We start from the raw sequence: 21,879 nt of genomic DNA on the forward strand, positions 1-21,879 counted from the left end.
CACGGACGCTTTTCCACAAAAAGGGCTTTAGCGCAAAAGCATCCTGCCAATCTAGACGCTCTGTTCCGAAAATGCTTTTAACGGAAAACGTTTCCGTTAAAAGCATTTCCGGAAAATCCTGCCAGTCTAGACGTAGCGCCTGTGTTCTGTGTCAAAATCTCTAGTTTGCACTCAGTACCAGATTTATGCACGAGCTAAATAAAATACAGTTTAGGTCCTCAGAGTATGAAGGGCCTCCAAATACAAAAACATTACGAAATTTCATTTTTTGTAACGCTATGGGGCCTCTTAAACCTCATATATCTTAGGGTCTCAGCAAGTCTTAATCCGACCCGGTCTGCTCTGCCCTACCTCTGGGGGCCCGGACTGCGGCTACTTTCTGAGCAGCGAGGGGTCTTGGAGCAGAGGCTGAGCAGTGAGAAGAGGAGTGGGGAGCGAAAAGAGGACTCTTATAAGAGTCACAACAGGCCAGGGGCCATTTTTCAGAGTGAGCCTTTTGCTGCTTATTCCTGGAGAGTTTGGAGAGTTTTGTACCTGTTTACAGCCTTTGTAGGTCCACTTGCTGAGATCAGGGCGGTCAGATCTCAAGGACAGCAGCTGATCCGTGTGCTATCTGGAGGGGGGTTTACTCCCACAAACATTTCACAATTTATCGAGGATTATGCTGGAAGGTTTCTCCCTTTCTTGGATGCATCAAGTGAGAGCTGCTAACGGAGGCAGGATATGGGTCTAGAGCCACCAAAAGATCCCAAGTTTCAGTGAGAGTGAAGCTTTTGACATTTGCTGCCTGTGTGTGAGGCAGAGTGGGCTGGTGGGAGTGGGAAGGAGGGGTCGGATGTTTAGCCTTTTCATTTCCTCTGAAGCAGCACAGCCTCCTGCTAGGAAGGGCCTTGCTAACTCGCACAGAAGGCAGGAGGAGAAAAGATCACCCATCCAGGAAGTCTTGGACTGCAGGGGCACGCCTGCACCGGAGGGCAGAAGTCAGCTTGAGATACGCAACGTCAGCTGTGTCGATTGCATGGCAGAAGCCAGAATAGCTGAACTCGGCTTTTGGCACCGTCTGCACAGCAGGGGATGGAAGGAAGAGCGCTCTTCCCCCACCTTCCCCTTCTCCTCAGCAGCTGGAGTAAGAAGTCCTCCGGCTCGACAGTATTTCGAAATAACGGCCTGCTCTGTAGATGCGCATTGTGATATTCTGAAATAACATCAGTTCCTTCAAAATAACACTGCTGTGTGGACGTACCCAGGGGTCTGATCCCCTCGAGCCAGCGAAGAACCAACCTGCCTCCATGAGCTCAGCTCCATCATGCCACAAGCACGGGATGCCCTGAAGGAGACTTGAGCAAAGACCTGGGAGTTTGATGCTTGTCCTTCCTGGCGGCTAAAAGAGGCCACAAGTCACAGGTGCCTCTCCTGACTGAAGCAGCTAGTGCCTCCTGTACAGAGGAATTCTCCCCTCCCCCTTCAAACTAAGGCTTTGTCCACATGTAAAAGTTTAAAGCTCAGCATGCAGCACTTGAAACTGGAAGTGTGGCCCTAGCACGAGAGCTCTCCCTGTGCTCTGTGGAGACCACCTCTGTCAGGGGAGTAGCGAGCAGCACTGGACGTACAGCTCCCAGCACCGTGCATGGTTCACACTGGCGCGTGACAGAGCTGTAACTTGCTGGCATCGTGGGAGCGGGGGGATGTGGTTTTTTTACACTCAAGCCAGAAAGTTACAGCAGCTCCCCATGGGTCCAGACCCTTGACAATCCCCTGTCCTTAGTGTGACGCAGTCTTGCCTCTGCCTGCTGCCAATCAGCTCCCTGAGTTCATGAGTCTCTGGCAGCACAAGCCCTGCCTTTCAGGTCCTCACAGGCCTCGTTCTCCCACAGAATGACCAGGTCAGTTATTCCCAAAGGACCAGCCCGACCCAGCTCGTAAGAGCCAACCCAGGGTCTGTCTTAAGGAGTTTATTACAAAGTTCTCTTCACTGTTTTCGCCAAGCCTGGCAGAGAGGCCTTTTTCATGTCATTGTCTTCCCCAGCGCAGTGTTCCTGAGGCTCCACCACGCTCCCTAGAAGTGGAGCAAGCCTCTGAAGTGCACACCAAGATAAGGGACCCTTGGCCACTACGTTTCTCTTCCTGAGAGTCCCAGCGTACAGTCCTTCGTTTGCATTTACCACAGACTGCTGGGAGGTTCACTGTGAATGAGGCAATACCCATTTTCCATGTGAACAGAGCGAGGAATAAACTCGTCTTACATGTCGGAATGTCTGCTTTTCACCTCTGCTGCTGGGCAACCCTCCCCACGCCTCAGTGTACCCTAGATACATAACTCCCCAGTGTGTGCACATCCCTTTCACAGTGATAGTTAGAACCAATGAGACACTGGCTTTCAGCTGAGACTCACATGGTATTTGGTGAACCAGAACATATCCACCATTATCAGGAGCTTTCTGCCACCCTCCTCCCCATCTCCTTTGGCCACTTGGCACTGAGAAGTTCCTGAGTCACAGTCTGCTTGGCACCACTGGTTCCACCCCCAGGGGAAAGCTGATGTGTCCAGAAGACAGAGCATTTCTCAGGGGTCAGTCCAAGACTGGAATGGACACCTGCAGGATTTACATCCCCCCTTGACGCTCACCATTTTCTGTTTCTAATACCAAGCTTGCCTGTTTGATCTACTTTCAGTAACAAACACAGAGCACAGCGGATAGAGAGCAAATAGTCACAGAAAACACAGTCTCCTCTCTGGAGAGGAAAGGTGAAACCGAGAGAGTCATAGTGGGAGACACAAGTCACGTTGTTTTCTGCCTTTCCAGAAGGTGCTTAGATATCATAGGGATGGGGGTGGAGCATTAAGAACTTAAATAGAGAGGAATAGAGTAAAATGTGGTACCATATGTACAGCTACCTATCCCAGGGAAGACAGTGCCTGATCCTATACATAGGTTGCTGCAGCCTGAAGCCAGTATGCAGGGTGGATTGGAAGCAGATACATGTGAATTGAGTCTCTGACTCTTCTGTTTTCTCTCCCATTTTCAGGGATCTCACACGCAACTTCTCCTGTCTTTGCTGTTGACCCAGGAAAGGACGTAGCAAAAGATGTGCCCGAAGCAGAACCTGGATTGAGTGAAAACCCTGCAACTGTTGCAAAAGAGTCTGGCGCCGGAGGTGATGGCTCTGATGGGACGGATATTCGCACTTATGAGAATGATGACTCTGATGGGGATGAGGAGGACTCCCACCTGCGAGTCGGTGGTTCTGATGTGGGAGATTCCATGGGGAACAACAACTTCGATGGAGCTGATGCTGATGCTGGCCTAAGGGATGGTGGCTCAGATGAGGCCGATGAGTTTGATGGGGAAGATGATTCTAATGTGAGACGTATTCGCTCTTATGACGATGTTGTTGGGTACGATGACTTTGACGGGGGAGATGACTATGCTGACTTGCAGGATGATGATACCGATGACTTTGACGGGGGAGACGACGATTCTGACTTGCAGGATGATGATACCGATGACTTTGACGGGGGAGACGACGATTCTGACTTGCAGGATGATGATACCGATGACTTTGACGGGGGAGACGACGATTCTGACTTGCAGGATGACGGCGCCGAAGGGGACGAAGATCTAGATGGGGGAGACGACGATTCTGACTTGCAGGATGACGGCGCTGAAGGGGACGAAGACCTAGAAGGGGGAGACGACGATTCTGACTTGCAGGATGATGGCGCTGAAGGGGACGAAGACTTTGACGGGGGAGACGACGATTCTGACTTGCAGGATGATGGCGCTGAAGGGGACGAAGACTTTGACGGGGGAGACGACGATTCTGACTTGCAGGATGACGGCGCCGAAGGGGACGAAGACTTTGACGGGGGAGACGACGATTCTGACTTGCAGGATGATGGCGCCGAAGGGGACGAAGACTTTGACGGGGGAGACGACGATTCTGACTTGCAGGATGACGGCGCCGAAGGGGACGAAGACCTAGAAGGGGGAGACGACGATTCTGACTTGCAGGATGACGGCGCCGAAGGGGACGAAGACCTTGACGGGGGAGACGACGATTCTGACTTGCAGGATGATGGCGCCGAAGGGGACGAAGACCTTGACGGGGGAGATGACGATTCTGACTTGCAGGATGACGGTGCCGAAGGGGACGAAGACCTTGACGGGGGAGATGACGATTCTGACTTGCAGGATGATGGCGCCGAAGGGGACGAAGACTTTGACGGGGGAGACGACGATTCTGACTTGCAGGATGACGGCGCCGAAGGGGACGAAGACCTTGACGGGGGAGATGACGATTCTGACTTGCAGGATGACGGCGCCGAAGGGGATGAAGACCTTGACGGGGGAGACGACGATTCTGACTTGCAGGATGACGGCGCCGAAGGGGACGAAGACCTTGACGGGGGAGATGACGATTCTGACTTGCAGGATGACGGCGCCGAAGGGGATGAAGACCTTGACGGGGGAGATGACGATTCTGACTTGCAGGATGACGGCGCCGAAGGGGATGAAGACTTTGACGGGGATAGTGATAATTTTGAGTTTTGAGGGGAATTTCTTCAGACCCCACTGACCTTGACACAGAACCTATCAGATCATCTTGCAAAATATTCCTTCTACATCACTTAAAGAGCCTCGCTTTCCTGTGTGATTTTTCCAGCTCTCACTTTTCTTTTACTAGTGGTTGCCTGGGAACATGCTGCCTCATCGATGATGGGGTTACTGGTCAGGGATCAGTCTCTGGGTGAAGGAAACCAGTGATCAGGGATCTTTTCTCTGGCCTGAGGAAGGTGCATTGGGGTTCTCTCTCTGGGCTCTCACTCCAAGCTCGTCACTGTAGTGTCTGAGCACTTTGGGTCAGATTCCAGCTCATTTTATTCTTGAAATAAATTTTCTTTCTTATTGAATCTTTCCTGATGGGTTGCCTGGCCTCTGCGCTGATGTCCTCCACTCCCAGCAGTGTTCCAGGTTCAGGCCAATTCTTCTGAAATACCTGTCCCATCGCACGGTGCATCCAGATCCATTCCCTCCAGACCGTGTAGGCTGGGGCTTGCGCCAGTGCTCTCATCTGGGAGATGAAATTCGGAGTAGAAGGAAAGCTCTTTTACTTAATTCCCCTTTTACTGTGGCTTCCTCTGCATAGGTCAGCCAGACTTTCTGCTAAGAGTGATCGTAGCTTTGGTTTAGTGTCTGGTACCTCCTCTGCTGGTGCCCTATGGAGTAAATGGGATGAACAAGTCAAGGGACTTTTCCATCTCTAATTTCTGGGACTTTCTTTTCCAATGGACTGTATTCACTGAGGGACAACCTGTCCTCAGTTCTCAGCTACTGAGGGTGCACTGCACTTACTGCTACTGTCAGTACAACCACTAGTGAGGGAGATACCCAAACATTTGGATGCTAATATCTAAACTGAATCCTTACATTTGTTAACCATAATTGGGGATATAGCAGATTACGTACTATATTGATGTGATGGATTTTAAGCCAAATTTTGTACCTTGGGATAATTTACGCATTCCACCCAGACGTACAGATGCTCTGCCCTTAACCTGTGTATCAGATCATTTTAACATGAATGTTAATAAAATCTTTAAATCTGACACGTCTGCTGCTGGCGCCCCGTGGAGTGAATGGGCGAATGAGTCTCCAGTTACTGTGTCTCTCCGTGTTCTCGGTAAAGGCAGCAGTATTGCCACTCATACCAAACAGTCGTCCCCACTGGCTGTGTCGTACAGCCCCACTCGCTAGCAGTGCAGCAGGTCACTCTAATGCTGCACTGTCCTTGTCAATGGCAGCTACAACAAAGACGCCCACATGCCTAACGCCATGTTTTAAGACGGCCCCTCCCACTGTCTAGTCAGCTGCTCTCAAGCAATGTGGTCTGAGCACGTCAGAACGTAGGGAGCCGCAGCAGCAGTCCAGAGATTTTTCTGGACAAATTGCAGGGTTCTGCCTGGACTAATTCTGCTGCGATAATCCACACTGAGAAGCCTCGGCACCATCTGTGGAGGCTGGAACCAGCAGCAGGTGCCACAGAGCCCCACTGAAATGCCCGTCCTGACACTGCTGCCCCAGCTGACAGTCCCTGGCTTCCTGTGGGAACGAGGAGGGTGCAGGAGGGAGACCCTGGAGCTTGGGCGAGAACCTCCATGCGCAGCTTTGGCAGAATCTCAGAGCTGCTGCCTGGGCTATGGGGGGTCACTCTGGCCTGGTTAATGGGGTGGCAGGCCTGGCCCTTCACTCAGTGACTGATTCCCCCGGCTCAGCTATGGGGATATGCAGGGCTGCAGCTGAGTTAGCAGGTCTCAGGGCCCTCCGGTCCGGGAGTGCAGATCAGCCCCCATATTGCCAAACCTGCCCTGCAGGACGGGGTGACCCGCCCTGAGCCTCACCGTGCCCACCAGACTTTCGGAGTCTCCAGATTGTTCTCACTCCCATCGCAGCCTCCATACGTGAATTCCTCACGCTTCTTGGCTGGCCTGCTGCAAAGCCAGCAGGAGTCCTGGCATAAGAGGCGCCGAGGGGCAGAGCAAAGCAAGCGACTGTCTGCCAGGGCCTTGGGCTCCCGGGTCGCGAGCTGGGTGTACGGGCCCAGGAGCCTTGCTCAGAGGCAGGCAGGAGTTGTGTGGTAGAACCATTCCCCAGCTGAACTGGGACAGAGGTTCTCAGTCCTCCCCCTCCACTGCCTGCTGCCCGCACTCACCCCCAGCCCGGGGCAGAGAGCCCCAGGAAGAGGAGGATGGTCCCTGACTTCATGCTGCTGTTGGGAGGCCGGGCCAGTGCCCAGTGCTGAGCTGGGCTGGGATTTAAGCCCAGTGGGGATGGATTAGAAGGGGGAGGCGCCTGCAGTGACCCAGTGGCCCAGCTCCAGCTGCCAGCACAAGCTGAGAATAAATCAACCCCCCCCATGGAATGAGGAAGCAGCCCAGATCCTGGGGGGTGGGAAACCCCCTTGAAGGAACCTGGAGAAACAGGGAGGCCCAGGCCCAGAAGTCCTGTTGGTTGCAGCTCAGAGACTGCGGGGGGCCCATGCTCACGCCTAGGACGCTGCCCCGCTCCGTGCTCCAGAGAAGAGGGGTCTTTGGCCGGTGGCGCTGGGGGTGCATGCCCCTCGTTCCTTGCTGGCCCCCGGAGCAGACAACTGGCCTTCGGGGGACTGGGCATCACCCTCTCACCCCAGACACGGGCTGGGACCCAGGTCATGGCCCCACCCCCACTGCATTCCCAGTCCATGGTTCCACCAGCCTCCTGGGGCCCCGGAGTTCAATTCCTGCAAAGCCCACGGACCAGCTGGCTGCCTGGTGGCCTGGCTGCATTAGCCCAGGGGAAGCCAGCCAGATGGGACCGAGGGATCCTGCCACAGGCTGAGCCTCATCCCTTCCCTTTCCAAGGGGGACCCCTGCCCGGGGGACGAGGACGTAGCCAGAGCCAGGAGGGAATCACCTCGGGGACCACTGGGCTTGTGTTGCTGCCCTTGTGAACTGCCAGAGCCTGACACGGGCCCAGAGCCTCACATACTGAGCGCTTTGAACTGTTTGTTATTGCAAATGACATTAAAGAAGAGAAGACGGTGCCAATATTTTGAAGTGTTGTAGGGGCTAAGACCTATTCTCTGCTACGCAGTTTGCTGCTCCCTGTTAAGCCAGAGACCAAATCTTACAGCGACATTGTGGAAATCCTGGGGTCACATTATGCTCCAAACCCACTGGTCATTGCAGAAAGGTTCCATAGCAGAGACCAAAAAGAAAGTGAAACCATTGTACAATTTGTAGCCAATTTGGAAAAGCTTGCTGAACACTGTGAATTTAAGGAGATGTTGAATGATGCCATACGTGACAGGTTAGTGTGTGGCCTGCACAGTGAAGCTATACGGAGGCGTCTGTTAACAGAAGCTCAGCTCACCCTACAGAAGGCCATTGATATTGCGGTCTGCATGGAACTGGCCACACAGGAGGCACAATACCTGAGTGCGCCCCCGGGGGTGCATAAAATGTCCCAAGAACCTACTCACAAAACAGTGGGGAGCCAGGAATGTTACTGCTGTGGTAAGCCAGGTCACCATGCCGCAGAATGCTGGTGTAAGAACCTAGTGTGTCGACAGTGTGGAAAAAGGACACATTGAGCGTGCCTGTAAACAAAAGAAAAAGAGGCCTGTGGCCTGGCGGAACAAAAAGGAAAATCTGCATCCCATCGAGCAGATGCCTGATGATCAAAGCGACACCTTGTCTGAAGAAGAAGTGCCCTGCTGTGTTTTGTCTTTGGAAGGGGGCTCCCATGAATACTGGGTAACCCCACTGTTGGATGGCAAACCGGTACGCATGGAAGTGGACTCTGGTGCAGCAGTTTCATTGGTCTCAGACTCGGTGTATAAGGAAGAGTTGAAGCATCTTCCACTTAAGGCAACAAAGATCATTGTGAAGACATACACCGGAGAAGCAGTACCCCATTGGGCACTACTGATGTTAAGGTGGAACTAAATGGACGGACTGCAGAATTACCACTGTTTGTGGTGAAAGGCCATTACCCAGCCTTAATGGGGAGATCATGGCTTAGGAAGATCCCACTGGACTGGGCAGAAGTGCACCGGATGACTGAAGAAGAAACAGGCCTGACTGATATATTAAAGAGACATGCTGCTGTTTTTGGAGAGGATCTGGGAAGTATGAGGGGAATCACCGTGAAACTGAACATTAAACCTGGTAGCCAACCAAAATATCTGAAGGCCAGAACTGTGCCATATGCGATCAGGCCAAAAGTTGAAGCAGACCTGGAGCGCCTAGTCAAAAATGGAGTCCTAATACCAGTTACCCATAGTCCATGGGCAACTCCAATAGTTCCGATATTGAAGAAAGATGGTTCTATTTGGATTTGTGGGGATTTTAAGGTCACTGTTAACCCTGTTTTATGTGCAGAGCAATACCCCTTCCTCGCATCCATGCTATCTTTGCGGGCCTGGCTGGGGGACAAAGGTTCAGCAAGATTGATCTGAGTCTGAGTCAAGCATATTTACAGATGCCAGTTGATGAGGAATCCCAAGAGCTGTTGACTATTGTGACTCATAAAGGGCTTTATCGTTACTGTCACTTACCCTTCGGAATAACTTCTGCCCCAGCCTTGTTCCAGAGAGCTATGGAGCAGATCTTGTGTGGCTTGCCAGGAGTTCAGTGCTATCTTGACGACATCCTGGCCACGGGTGGGAATGAGGAGGATCACCTTAAGAACTTGAGGCGGTCTACCCTCATTTCATAGTTAGTTTTTGTTTTCTTAAAGGGACGTTTTTATTAAGGGGGGAGGAATATGTTGTCTATTGGGTCGTAGATCTAGATCTTGTTGTTAGGTAACTGAGCAGGTCACTGGGGTCAGCCCAGCTAGTCTGGGCTTGTTCTAGTGAGCTCTGTGCTGTGCAATAAAACGGACACTTGCACCTACTCCAGCTCTCTGCCATTCCGCTGATCTCTCCCTATGCTGTGAGACTCCCCACGACATGACACTGCCCTGTCTGAATAAATCAGGGACCCCGGATGGAAGAGGAAACAACCAGCCCCCAGGGCGTGGGAAAGCCCCTTGAAAGAACCTGGGGAACAGGGAGGGTCCTGGCTGCAGAGCGCCTTGTGCGGGGGCTGCCTGTGCAAAGTGAGGCTGGCGGGGAGGTGGGCTGGACCAGGCAGCTAGTGCAAGGGCCCAGGGGGCATGTGGGCAGGGCATGGATATGGGGGCATGCAGTGCCAAGGTGGCGGGAGACATGGTGTCATGCCCTGCTGGTGGCGGGGCGTCCCGCTGCCTTGCTGGAGCTGCGGCACAATGGCAGCAGGTGCCAGTGCAAACGTCGTCCCTGCCAGGCCAGTTGGATGCCACACCAGGAATGGGGCTGAAGCTCTGCCCACGGCCAGGGACAAGCTCCTCTTGGATGCTGCCTCCGGCTGGGGCCCTAGGGCAGCACGCAGTCTGGAGGAGGCGCACGGCTGCTATGCACAGGGCAGCTACTGAGGGCCTTAGAGATCTGAGCCCTGCATGGGGAGCAACAGCTCTGGGGGGCAAAGGCCTGAGCAGGGTCTGCAGTGAAACAGGAGCCAGGGGGCACGTGGGCACTGCCGGGGATGGAATCCACCTGGGGACTTTGCCTAGAGCCAGTGCCGTCTTGGGTGCTGGGCCACAGCGGGGCTGGCAGGGCACCGGGCACTCAGAGGGCAATGGGCCATGTCTGGGTGAAGGGCGATCAGCATTCCCGCAGGATGGGCTGGCTCTGTTCCCCCACCACTGCCTGGCTACGACCTGCACCTTGGAACCTGGGTCTGCCTGTTCTCCAGGTTCCTTCGGGGGTTTCTTAGCCCAGGGGAGAAGGTTTTTTCCTCATTCCATGCAGGGGATTTGCAGGTGGAACGGGTTTTCTGTGAAATGCCGTGAGTTGGGTGCTGGGGCAAGGCAGAAGCCAAGAGGTCACGGTGAGCCAGAGAGGGTATAAATCCCAGCCCGGCGCAGCGCTGGGCACTCACACCTGGCTCCTGGCAGCAGCATGAAGTCAGGGACCATCTTCCTCCTCCTGGGGCTCCTGGCCCTCTGGGCCGAGCTGCCGGCGGCGGCTGGAGGTGAGTGTGGGCAGCAGGCAGAGGAGTGCAGGGGGCACCAACTGAAAGGGAGTACAGAGGGAAGGGAGCAGGGCCCGGAGGGGAACCATAGCATGGAGGGGGAGGGGCAAGGGCAGCAGGGGCTTGGAAAAACCTGGCATAGCAGTACGGTTGTCAGATGGTTTAACTAAAAATACCGAACACTCCTCCCGGCAAAAAAAATTCAGTTGAGAAAAAAAAAAGGGGGGAAACCAAAATTATTGAGAAAAAAAAGGACCCCGAGAGTTATTAAGCAATGGCCCCTTTAAGAAAAGCCTTTGAAGCTTTTTGCCTGCGGCCATCTTGTTTTCCTGATCGAGCCAGAAGACAGCTTCCTTGCGGAGCCAGGTAAGTGGAGGGTCCGGGGAGCTCGGGGGGAAGGGTCTGGGGGGCAGGGGCCGGGGGCTGGGCCCGGTTGCTGAGTGAGTGTAGGGTTCCCAGGCGTCTGGTGTTTTTGCCTCCTGGCACGGAAAAAAAATCAGAAAATACAGGACATTTTAGGTGTCTGGTATTTTCTGAATTTTTTTTACCGGTCAGGAGGCCAAAATACCGGCCTGTCCAGGTCAATACCAGACACCTGGCAAGCCTACATCATGTCAGGGGACAGGTTGGTTTGTCTCCTCAGGGAGTGATGCAGGGACCAACAGACACGCGTCTCTGCTGTCGTCACTGCCTGGGGACAGGACTGACCATGGCAAAGACCGGGCAGGGATGCGCTTCCCTCAGAGTAGCAGACACCGTTGCAGGCCAGACGCTGTGCGTTCCGGAGATGCTGAGCAAAGTCACTGATGGGGGCGGGTGTGTCAGGCTCAGGCCTGGGCATCAGAGTGGTCCTAGCGCTGTGTAGAGGCCTCAGATGAGCACGGGAGGAACGGCCCCTGAGGGAGACGGTATCAGCTGGCCGAGCGGCGCACTCCCAGGGTGAATTCTCTTGAGACGCTGGAGAGAATTCATGATGTTCAGGACAGGCGGGCGAAGTCCTGCCCGGGGGAGCCATGCGCCCCCCCCGGGCAATCGCAGGCTGGGCAGCCCTAGCAGACCACACATGGCATGTGAGTCTTGGAAAGGCCCCAGAATGGGAGTCTCCCCCCTGCTTTGCCCAGCACCGGGCGCTCTCGGCTAGAGCCGGTGCCCAGTTCTGGGTCACGCCTTAGGAAAGACGTGGAGACACGGGGGAGAGGCAAGAGGGTGAGAAAACCTGACCTGTAAGATTAGCCACTAAGCCCGTGGGGCCCACGCCCAGGGCCCCAGGCGGTTGGGAGGCACTGGAAAAATGGGTGTTCACCCGCCCCAACTTGTTCCGTCTGCCCAACCCTTCTGCTGGGAAGTGGGAAGGCCCTGCACCCCGATCCTACTTCCCTAGCAGGAGTGCTGGGGGCCGTGGGGGCTGCTGGTGGGAGGGGTGGAGAGGGGCCCCACTTGCTCTGGCCCTCTGCCTGCGAGGGAGGCTGACAGAGCTGGGCACCGTGAGTGTGGGAACGGGTGGCGGGGGGAGGGGGGAACGAGCCGCCCCCACACCTGGGTGAGTGTGGGAATGGGCGGCGGGGGAGGGGGGAACGAGCCGCCCCCACACCTGGGTGAGTGTGGGAACGGGCAGAGGGGGGAGGGGGGAACGAGCCGCCCCCACACCTGGGTGAGTGTGGGAACAGGCGGAGGGGGGAGGGGGGAACGAGCCGCCCCCACACCTGGGTGAGTGTGGGAACAGGCGGCGGGGGGGAGGGGGGAACGAGCCGCCCCCACACCTGGGAGGGCTGTGGCGAGAGTCGGGGGTTCACTGTCCACGGGGGAGAAGGAACCGGCCTCGTCTGCAGGACGGGAGGTTTAGCTTCGATTTGGGGACGGGGTTTCTAACTCTACAGCTCGTTCCCTCGGGAACAGGGGGCGGGGGGACCCCTCACGGGGCGGTTAAGAGCAGCTGGACACATGCCTGAGCCCCAGGGCTGCTCTCGGTGTGTTTGGTCGGGGAGGGGGGGAACTTTCCAGGCCGGAGGCTCTTGGATCCGGCTCTGCCCACCACTCGCAGGGCCCTGTGGGGCGAGTCTTCGGGGAGTGCCTGGCCCAGACGCAGGGGGCTGGCTAGTCCAAGCCATTTCCAGCCAGCACATGCCAGCTCTGCATGGCACTGGTGGAGGAGCCCAGTGGCCCTGGCCAGGCTGCACCGTGGGCTCCAGACGGCTCCGGAGAGGGGCCTCCGCTGTCCGTTCTGGTCTGCAGGGACCCGGAGAGCCAACCGGCCCTGCGGCTGGCCCCCACCTCTGCTGAGAGGCAGCGCCACGTTCTCCCTGCTGTCAGCGCTGCCCTTTGGCTCCGGCTGAGCTGGGCCACCCTGTGGGGACACAAGTCTCCTCCGGGGCGCTCCCTGGCTGGGCTCTCTGCACCCCGGCTTCCCTCGGCGGCCCCTCTCGTTCCCACAGGGAGCTGGGAGCCTTAGCTGGGGGCGGGGCGCTGAATGGCAGGGCTAGTGTCTCACGGCCACACGACCCATCTGTGTCCCAGGGCGCCATGGGAGCTGCCCAAGGCCGACCGGCCCTGGGCTCTGTGTGGAGCTGTGTGGCGCTGACGGATCCTGCAGCGAGGGAGAAAAGTGCTGCAGTAACGGGTGTGGCCACCAGTGCATGCGAGTGTCTGGAGGTGAGTTTCATGCCTGGGATCCTTGGCTGCCAGGGCCAGAGGGGAGATTCCAGGGCCCACTGCGACGGGCTGGGTTTCTACGGGTGGTGCACACGCCTCGGTGCACATACACATTATTCTGCATGTGGACTGGAAAAAATCCACACGTGGCTGGAAAAGAGCAGCGGGAACACTGAGGTGGGGATGTGCTCGCATCCGAGTGGGGGGGAGGAACTGGGGGACAGACCAGGACCTCAGCCCCGTTAGCCAGCCTCTGTCCCAGGGCGTGGAGTCCCACCCTCACGCCTGCTGCGGCGTCACACCGGTGTAGCTGTCCCCACCGGCACAGCACTGGTGAGCACAGGGCGGCCCCGGTGTGCAGGCAGCAGTGATACGGGAGCGGGACTCTGACGGCTTCGTGCTACTTCCCAGGGTCTCCCTAGCGCCCGCCTGCCGGAACCCCGACGCCAGAGGGGATGCGCCGCCTCCACCCCGCTGACCGGCGCAAGGCGACTGCTGAGATCGGCTCGTTCTGCAGACAAAGGCCCCACTCCCAGCGCCCCACTTGCTCCACCACCCTGCCCAGCCCCTTTGCCTGCTCCAGCGCCCTCGGATAGCATCTCCCACAAGACCCCAGCGGGTGCCTGCAGGCGCAGGAGGCTGGTGGCTATGGCGGGGGAACAAGCGTGTGCCCAGCCGCTGCCCGGCTCTGCCTCGGAGCAGCCCCCCGTGAATGCCTCAGTAAAGCCTGTCTCTGTGTAACAAGCTGTGTGTGTGAGCTGCGACCGCCCGGCTGCCTAGGGCCATCCCAGGTGCCAAGTGTCTCTCGTGGCAGGATGATGCTGGAGGAGCCGGCAGGGACCAGGGCTCTTCCCTCCGCTCTGCATGGCCCTGGCCCATGGGGGCCGGTCGGGGTTCTGGAGCAGCCTGGCTGGTCAGTCAGGAAGGGCAGGTCCTGAGGTGCTGACCCTGCCCTTTCCCCGTCCCTCCCTGCACGGCCAGTTCCTTCTCCCCAGCGGGAGGGCCGCCCCAGGCCTGGCGTGTTGGGAAGTGATGGCGCACGGGTCCCCTGTCGTCACTAGGGCAGCGCAGCGCCCGGGCCTCTGGCGCGCTGGCAGCGTGCGTACCACCCCCCCGAGCCAGGCCCTGAGCTGGGCCTCCGGCGCTGGGCCCGGTGCTCCTGCGGACCTCTCAGGCAGGGCTCAGGGAAAGGGCCTGCCCGGGGGCTGCTGGGAAAGGGAGGGTCCACATGCCCGAGACGCCGAGGCGTAGCCAGGCTCAGCTCCCAGCGGCACCAGCAGCCTTGGCTGGCCCGGTCGGGAGTCGGGCTCTCCAGGCCCTGTCCCATCTGTTAGATCGCGGGTCTCCTCGGGGCCTGCACTGTCTGCTCCTCCGTGCACCCCACTCAGGCTAGCACCCCGCGGAGACGTCCGGCTGCCACAGCCTGCTCCACACGCAACAGGGGCATCTTAGCTGCTCCGCCCTCCCCGCAGCGCCTGGCTGGCCACGCGGCCGTCACCGCTTGCCGAGCACGGCCAGCCACGCCCTGGCTCAGGGCCTTCCCCTGCCTGGCCAGGAGGAGGGACGGGGCTTAGTGGGAGCTGCAGGCCCCTGCTTGGCACGTCCATCGTCCGCTGCCCCAATGCAGAGTCGATCTCAGCCCGGCTTGTCTGGGCGCTCAGGTGAGCTCTCAGGAGCCCCACGAAGCCGGGAGCCATGCGTCGGGGGACGGGGGAGCCCCCATGCCTATGCCAGAACCCAGCCCTCTGCTTGCCCCATTCCTGCTGGAGGTGCTCAGGCCTCCTTGGAAGCCAGGGGAGGCCGGTCTGGGCACTCGGGAGAGGGGAGAGGGCCGGGCCGTGACCTGGCACGTTGTGTCCCCGGACAGTAGCACGTTGTCACAGGACAGCTCCACAGACGGCCAAAGATCGCACACCGGCCCGTGGCCTCAGCCCCACGTGGCTGCTGGGGTGGCAGGCGGGGCCCCTCTTGCAGGCAGTGCTCATGGCCAAGAGGGAGCAGTGTCAGATTCAGCTTTCACTCAGCCCCCCTCCAGGCCCAGCCCAAGCCCCAGGGGGTAGGCCGAGGGCCGGGGGGTGCGCACTGAGTCAGCTCCAGGGGGAAGAGGCACCGTGACAGGGCGCTTGCCCTGCGCTGGCCCTTTAAGGGCAAACCCCAGCCCTAAGCCAACCGAGCCCCAGGAGGCAGCTCTGGCTAAGGAGGCCCAGCTGGGGGCTATAAAGCAGGGCTCCCGGAGGGCACGAGATACTGGCCTGCTGCCCTGGGCAGAGAGCAGGAGGGGCCTGGGGGCAGGGCAGGGCAGGGTAGGGCAGGGCAGAGCAGAGCAGAGCAGAGCTGGGATGGGATGGGATGGGATGGGATGTGCTGTGCTGTGCTGTGCTGTGCTGTGCTGTGCTGGCCGAGCAAGCCGAGGCTGCCAGGGCTGTAGAGAGGCAGCTGGGGCGGGCGGGGCAGCAGGTCCACCCCTTTGCCAGTGATGAGTGGCCAGTGCAGACTGGGAGGACCAGGGAGGACCCTGGAGCGTGCAGCTGGGTAACCCCCCCCGGGAGGGGGTGCAGACTGGCGCGGGCGCTGCCGGGGGGCCGTGCTCAAGGAGGACGCGGGGAGACACCGGCAGGCGTCCAGCGAGCCAACAAGCTATTCGCAGAGCAACCCGCTGCAGGCGCCGTGGCGGTGAGTCTGCCCCGTGACGCCCCCTCCCGCCTGTGGTTGCGTTAGCTCGGCTCACGCTGCCTCCTTCCCAGCCCGCTCAGACTGTGCCCAGGGCTCGGCCGTGGCCGGAGACTCGCTGGGGAGGGGCTGATGCCCCTTCCCGGACCCCTGGTCTCTGGGGCGGGACTGGGCGGGCAGGTGGTGCCCTCCGTGTGCTGGGGCTGGCCATTGTCCGCAAGGGGGTGAAGGGAGGTCACGTGTCCTGGGGCTCCTGTGGGGGGAAGAGGCCTGGCTGGGAGGGACAGTGAAGCCACCGACCCCAGGCCCTGGTGACGAGACGGCCCAGGCCTCGCACTGGAGGGACAGTGGCAAAGCTGGCTTGTGACCCCTGGGATCTGGGGGCCAGCCATGGCCTCGGGGCCAGGGCCCATGACGAGTGGTCCCAAAGCGAGGGGGCAGCCCCCGGCAGAGGTGACCTGCGGGGCGTCCGACGTGCCCCAGGGCAGCCCGGGCTGTATCACCAGGCAGGCCTCGTGCACGGGGCTCGCTTCTTCCCTGGTGCAGGCAAAGGGGGGGGAGGGCGGCGAGGGAGAGCCGCTCAGTCTGGGCTTGGCTCCGCAGCCCCCCGCTCTGTCCGGGCTGAGGCGGATGCTTGGCGCCTGGGGCGAGGGGGGTTGGGATCTAAGACCTGGCCCCTTGCCCGAAAACATTTGTTGAAACCACTCCCAGCGCCTGCTGACCCCCCCTCGAGCGCATGGCCTCCAGGCCCCCCCAGACTGCCCCTGCACTGGGGCTGGGGGCCACACACCAGCCCTACTGTCTCCGGTGCGGGCCCTGGGGCCCGTGGCCAGAACTGTCCGCTGGCACGCAGGGCAAGGGCATGGCCACACTGGTGCACACTGAGCCCCTCTCGGCTCCCTGGGAAGCGGGCTGGGCCGGCTCCGTGCGTCTCCGCTCTGCCCAAAGCAGCAGCCTCCGCCAGCGAGGCCAAGTGCGTCACCTCTGCGCAGGCAGCGGGCGTGGGCCCATCCCACGGGCGTGGCCAGGGCTGGGGGCAGGCATGAGGCGCCTCTGGGAACACCCAGGCCTGTAACAGGTTCCCTTCCTGGTGGGGATTCCCTGCTCCAGGGAGCGGCTCAGTCGCCACGTGAGGCTGAGCTGACGGTGTGCGGGTGGCCCCTCCCGCCAGCTGAAGGGCAGCTCCATCAGCCCCCACCCGGGCTGAGCCCCGACTCCCGACCGGACGCCAAGGCTAGTGCTCGCTGGGAGCTGTACCTGGCTACGCCTCAGAGCCTCGCGCGCGGGCCCCTTCCCTTCCCGGCAGCTCTAGGACAGGCCCCTTCCCCGAGCCGCCTGAGAGGTTCCCACGCGCTCCGGGCCCAGAGCCTCCGGGATCTGGGCAGCAGAGGGGCCCCTCCCTGTCTCTGCTCCCTGCAGCTCCCCTTGCACTCCGCCAAGGTGAGCCTGTCCAGGGCCCAGCGGCCATGGGGGGCAGACGCAGGCTGCCCAGATCCCTCTGAGGGGAGCTCCCCTCCCCGGCCTGGGACACGTCTCCCCTGCGCTGCCGAGCCCCAGGGGGGTGAGCTCCCTCCCCTGCCAGCGACAACAGGGACTTGGCAAGTGTCCCCAGAGACCTGGGGGCCTTTCCTGCGTCTCTCTTCAGCAGAGTCCTGGGGCCGGGGAAACTGCCTCCCTGTTTGGTTCCTGCCCTGACGAGACGGCTTCCTGCTGGCAGCCCAGCCCCACCCGCCGGGACGCCCCCGTGCTGGAAACACATTTCTAGTCACAGGGGGACCCCCAACAAGTCTGGTCCCTGGAGCGGGGCTGAAGCTTGGGCAGTGCCGCCTCGGAGCCAGTGCCTGGACCCAGCGACGGCACTGCCAGCCGGCCAGCCGCAGCACCGGGGCAGCCTGCGGCGCCTTCTCTCGGCTCGCTCCCTGCTAGCGGCTCTCCCGGGAGGAGCCAGGCCGGATCTCCCAGGGCAGGGGTGCGCGGCACTCACACCTCAGCCGTGGTGGGCACACGAGCGGGGGAGCAGCCGTGACACGTCACTCGCGAGGGGACTCGGCTGAGGGCAGAGCCGTCCTGCCAGGTGAAACTCAGTGCCCTAGTTCCTGGCCTGGCCGCCTGGCCCGGAGGACGAATGTGCAATGCATGCAAATCCTGCTCCCAGTGGGAGGTGTGCTTTCATTCTCAGGTGGCTGTGGAGGTGGAATAATGGGAACAGGTCGGCACTGGGTGGGGGCCTCATTCCTCACCCTCCTGCCAGTGGGCGGGGGAGATGGCCGGGAGAACAAGGAAGTGGGGAGAAGAGGTGTCCTGCCAGTGTTGAGATGTTTTATCTCCGACTGCCCCGTTATCCTCCTCAGGTTGGGACAGTCGTCTGAGGTGCTGGCAGTCCCAAGTCTGCAGCACACGACCAGCCCCATGACGGGGGGGGGGGGGGGGCTGGATTGCAGCAGCAGCAGCAGCACCTCTAAGTGAGTCTGCCCCACTCTGGGACAGTTTGTGCATAGGGTTGCCAGATGGTTTAACCAAAAATACTACACCCCCCTCCCAAAAAAACACCAGGGAAAAAATTCTGTTGTGGGGGATGGGAAGGAAGGGGGGAGACCAAAGTTGTTGAGCAAAAAAAGGACCATGAGAGTTATTAAGCAAAAAAAAACAAAGCCAGCATGGCCCCTTTAAGTGCATGCAGAGGCAGAATAGAGCGCGAGAGCGGTTGAGCACTAAGACCCAGGGATGGCATTGCTTCCCCTTGCTTCAGGTCTTTAGGCTTTTTGCGGCAGCCATCTTGTTTGGTCAAGCCAGAAGGCAGCTTCCCTGCGGAACCAGGTGGGCGGGGGCCCCGGGGGCTGCGGGTCCAGGTGGGCTCAGTCCGGGGGGCTGAGTATGTGTAGGGTTGCCAGGTGTCTGGTATTTTCGCCTCCTGGCAGGGAAACCCCCGCCCCCCCCCCCCGAAAATACAGGACATTTTAGGTGTCTGGAATTTTCTGAATTGTTTTACCGGCCAGGAGGAGGAAATACCGGACTATCCGGGTCAGTACTGGAAACCTGGCAACCCTATTCGTGCACCCTCTTCTGCACACGCACCGGGGCAGGGCCCCTGGAGGAGGGCAGGCCCCACGGGGCAGGCAAGCCCCCAGAGCAGAGTGCGGGGTGTCGAGGGGCTGAGGCCGCACATGGGAGCCTGGGCCAGAGGCCAGTGGGCCCGGCACAGCCAGGGCTCACGGGAAATGCAGAACTTCCCCGCTGCAAGAAAAGGGCAGAAGGATGGACACCTCCTGGGGACCGCACAGGAGCATCCGTGGGCTCCTCGCTCATTGAGCTTCCTGCAGGATTTGGCTCCCGCGGGAGAGGCCCACGTCAGGATTCGAGAACACACAGAAGCTGGCCCGATCCGTGCCCCCTCAGGCCTGCCTGGGATGGGTCCAAAGGCTGATACCCTTTGGGCTGCAGCCCAGCCCGGTGAAGGGCTGTCGCAGCTGTGGGAGCCTGAACCGGCCCATGGTCCAGCCCAACCACCAGCTGGCTGACACGCAGGTCCCTGGGTGCTGGGCAGGCCTGGGGCAGCTCTACCCAGGGCTACCTTGCAGGGGTGACCACAGCACGCTCCCACCACCAGCCTTTCCCCAGAGCCGCCTGCCTCGAGGTGCCAGACGGCTCCTGGAGCCCGCAGAGCAATCCTCCACTGGCTTGCTCCTCAGCAGGGACAAAAGCACATGGCAGCTGCATAACTTCCCCGCGAGCCTGGCCCTGAGCCGGCCTCCTGTCAAACTCAACCCAGGGCGGTGGGGACGGGGTCTGGGCAGGAGGAATAAAGTTGCAGAGTTACCGACAGACAGTGAAGACCCTGTCTAGTGGCTAAGCCACAACTCCACAGCCATCAGCCTTGGATCCAGGTAGCTTTCTTGCCAACTTTTCCTTCCCAGCACCTCCCGCTGCAGTGCAAGGGGCCGGCTTCCCTTGTCTTCCCTGGTGAAAGAGCTTTGCCTAAGCCGCTGTCCCACCTACGTTCAGTGCCCAGGGCCTTGTTTTGTACCCGAGTGGGCACGAGTTTCACTGCAGACACACGCTGCCTCCTCTCCTGGCTGGGAGTAGAACCTGTTTGGCAACGCCCCGGCCCGCCTTGCTTATACAGCTCCTAGTCAGACTGAAGCCAAACATGCATGAGGCTCCGGGATGCCTACGCAGGCATTTCACAAGGGGTTTCATCACCAGCCTCTCGCTGGCTTTCAGAAGAGCCCTTCCTTGGCACCCTTCTCTGCCACGGTCCCCTTTGGGGGCGATTGCCAGATCCCCTGTTGTAGCCCAAAGTTTCTCTCTCCTGGGGTGTAGATGCCGCCCTGTCCTCCGTCCTGCCAGTCAGCTTGCTAGCACTGCCTGCTTCCCAGTTCAATTGCCCTTCCTTCACCCCGGGCTGGGCTCCCAAAGGACTACAGCCCCCTTGCTTTGGCTAGGCAGACAGATCTGCTTGCCAAAACCACTAGGCCATAATTCAAGCTCATCCAGAATGAATTGTGCACGGTCCGCGCCCCAGAGCATTAGGAAGCTGGGAGGTGTTTGGTTTCCAGGGGTGTCTCATGTCTCCTTTTAGCCATAGAGCATCACAGCAGTGTGCTGCGTGGAGCGCGTCTTGCCTCAGAAGAGCTGCTGGCAACTCACCTTTGGCTCCAGCGCCAGGCCGTCAGACGTCGGGACGTGGAGGTTGTTCAGCCCTTCCTGGGGCGGTGCTGGGGCTGGGCAAACAAGGGACTTCAGCCAATGAATCCAGGGCTCCCAGTTTAAAGGCTGATGAGGAAATAGCCGCGCGCCTTTATATAAGTTCCTGGTGTGCCCCCCTCGGTATGGTGTGGAGAGCCGGTCGCCCTGTGCATTAGAATTTGAAAAGTACAGAGGAGGGCATCAGACTGGCTCTTCGGCCTGGAAAAGGGATGCGCGAGAGGGGACGTGCTAGAGAGGTCTATGCAGTCGGGTCTGGGGTGGAAAACGTGACTAAGGAAGTGCTGTTCCCCTTCATGTAGCACCAAAACCCGGAGCCAGCCGGTGAAAGGAGTAGGCAGCAGGATTAAAACAAGCCGGGGGAAGCGTTTCCTCACACAACACAGCCCGTGCGACACACTGCCAGCGGGTGCTGTGAAGCCCAAAACTATAATGGCTGAAAACAGAGCGGGCTAACTGGACGGGGGTAGACTCGCCTACGGCCGGTAGCCAAGAGGGTTGGGGTCAAACCCCCAGTTCTGAGTGCCCCCAGCCGCTGGGTGCGGGGAGCGGGCTGGGTGGCAGGGGATGATGGTTCCCTGTTCCGGTCACTCCCTCTAGGGCACCCGGCCCTGGCCACTGTGGGCAGCCGGGCCCCTGGGCGAGATGGGCCTTTGGGCTGGCCGGCGATGGCCTCTCTGGTCTGTATGGGGCCCCCAGAGCAGACGCTAAGCCACACGCTCAGGAACGCGGGTGCTTTGCTCCGGATGTGGCCCCGCTGCCGACAGCCGTGGCCTGGGATTGTAGCCACAGCCCTGGGTGTCCGTCCACAGCACGGCGTTTCCAGCTCCCTGCCAGGAGCCCGGCACAGCGGTGTGTGCCCAGAGGGGCCGGGCCCGCACGGGGCGCGTTCTGGCGCGGCTGCCACTGAAAGCGGGAGGACGAGGGGGGCTGGCTGGGGCTGCGCAGGGTACACTGGGTGCGTGGTGGTGCCTCTCTGTCCGACTGAAGCCACCAAGTGACTGCGCCTGGGCTCGGGCTGCCCTTAGTAAAGATGGCCGCTGTCTCCCATAACAGCCCATCTGCAACAACTGATTCCAGCCGCAAACCAATTGTCTTCCGCCCGCCCCCCAGTGCCCTGCTTGCTTCTGAGCCCCCCGTGCTGCTCCTGGGCCTGGCATGAACTTGGCCCTTGCTCCCCATCTCCTCCTCAGCCCCCCAGGCCCTCGCTCCCTGCCCAGGACTGGGGGGCTGGCCGGCACCCGAAGCTCTTCACCGTCCCG

General features: G+C 59.7%; 1 protein-coding gene and 1 long non-coding RNA gene across 3 annotated transcripts in view; both read left to right on the top strand.

Moving 5' to 3' along the window:
• The window catches only part of LOC102461634 (uncharacterized), a 44,848-nt gene extending 39,240 nt beyond the window's left edge, over positions 1–5,608 (top strand). For both annotated transcript variants that reach the window (XM_075900776.1, XM_006118402.4), the window contains exon 2: positions 3,028–5,608. In XM_075900776.1, the coding sequence (XP_075756891.1) occupies positions 3,028–4,553 (1,526 nt within the window). In that variant the 3' untranslated portion in view covers positions 4,554–5,608. The remainder of the gene's footprint in view (positions 1–3,027) is intronic.
• Positions 5,609–10,419: 4,811 nt separating this feature from the next.
• On the top strand, positions 10,420–13,981 carry LOC102461881 (uncharacterized). The gene is made up of 3 exons (XR_331699.4): positions 10,420–10,594; positions 13,109–13,243; positions 13,655–13,981. It is a non-coding gene; the product is annotated as an uncharacterized LOC102461881 (long non-coding RNA).
• The last annotated feature ends 7,898 nt before the right edge of the window (positions 13,982–21,879 follow it).

Source organism: Pelodiscus sinensis, chromosome 18 (genome assembly GCF_049634645.1).
Source record: "Pelodiscus sinensis isolate JC-2024 chromosome 18, ASM4963464v1, whole genome shotgun sequence".
Lineage (NCBI taxonomy): Eukaryota > Metazoa > Chordata > Testudines > Trionychidae > Pelodiscus > Pelodiscus sinensis.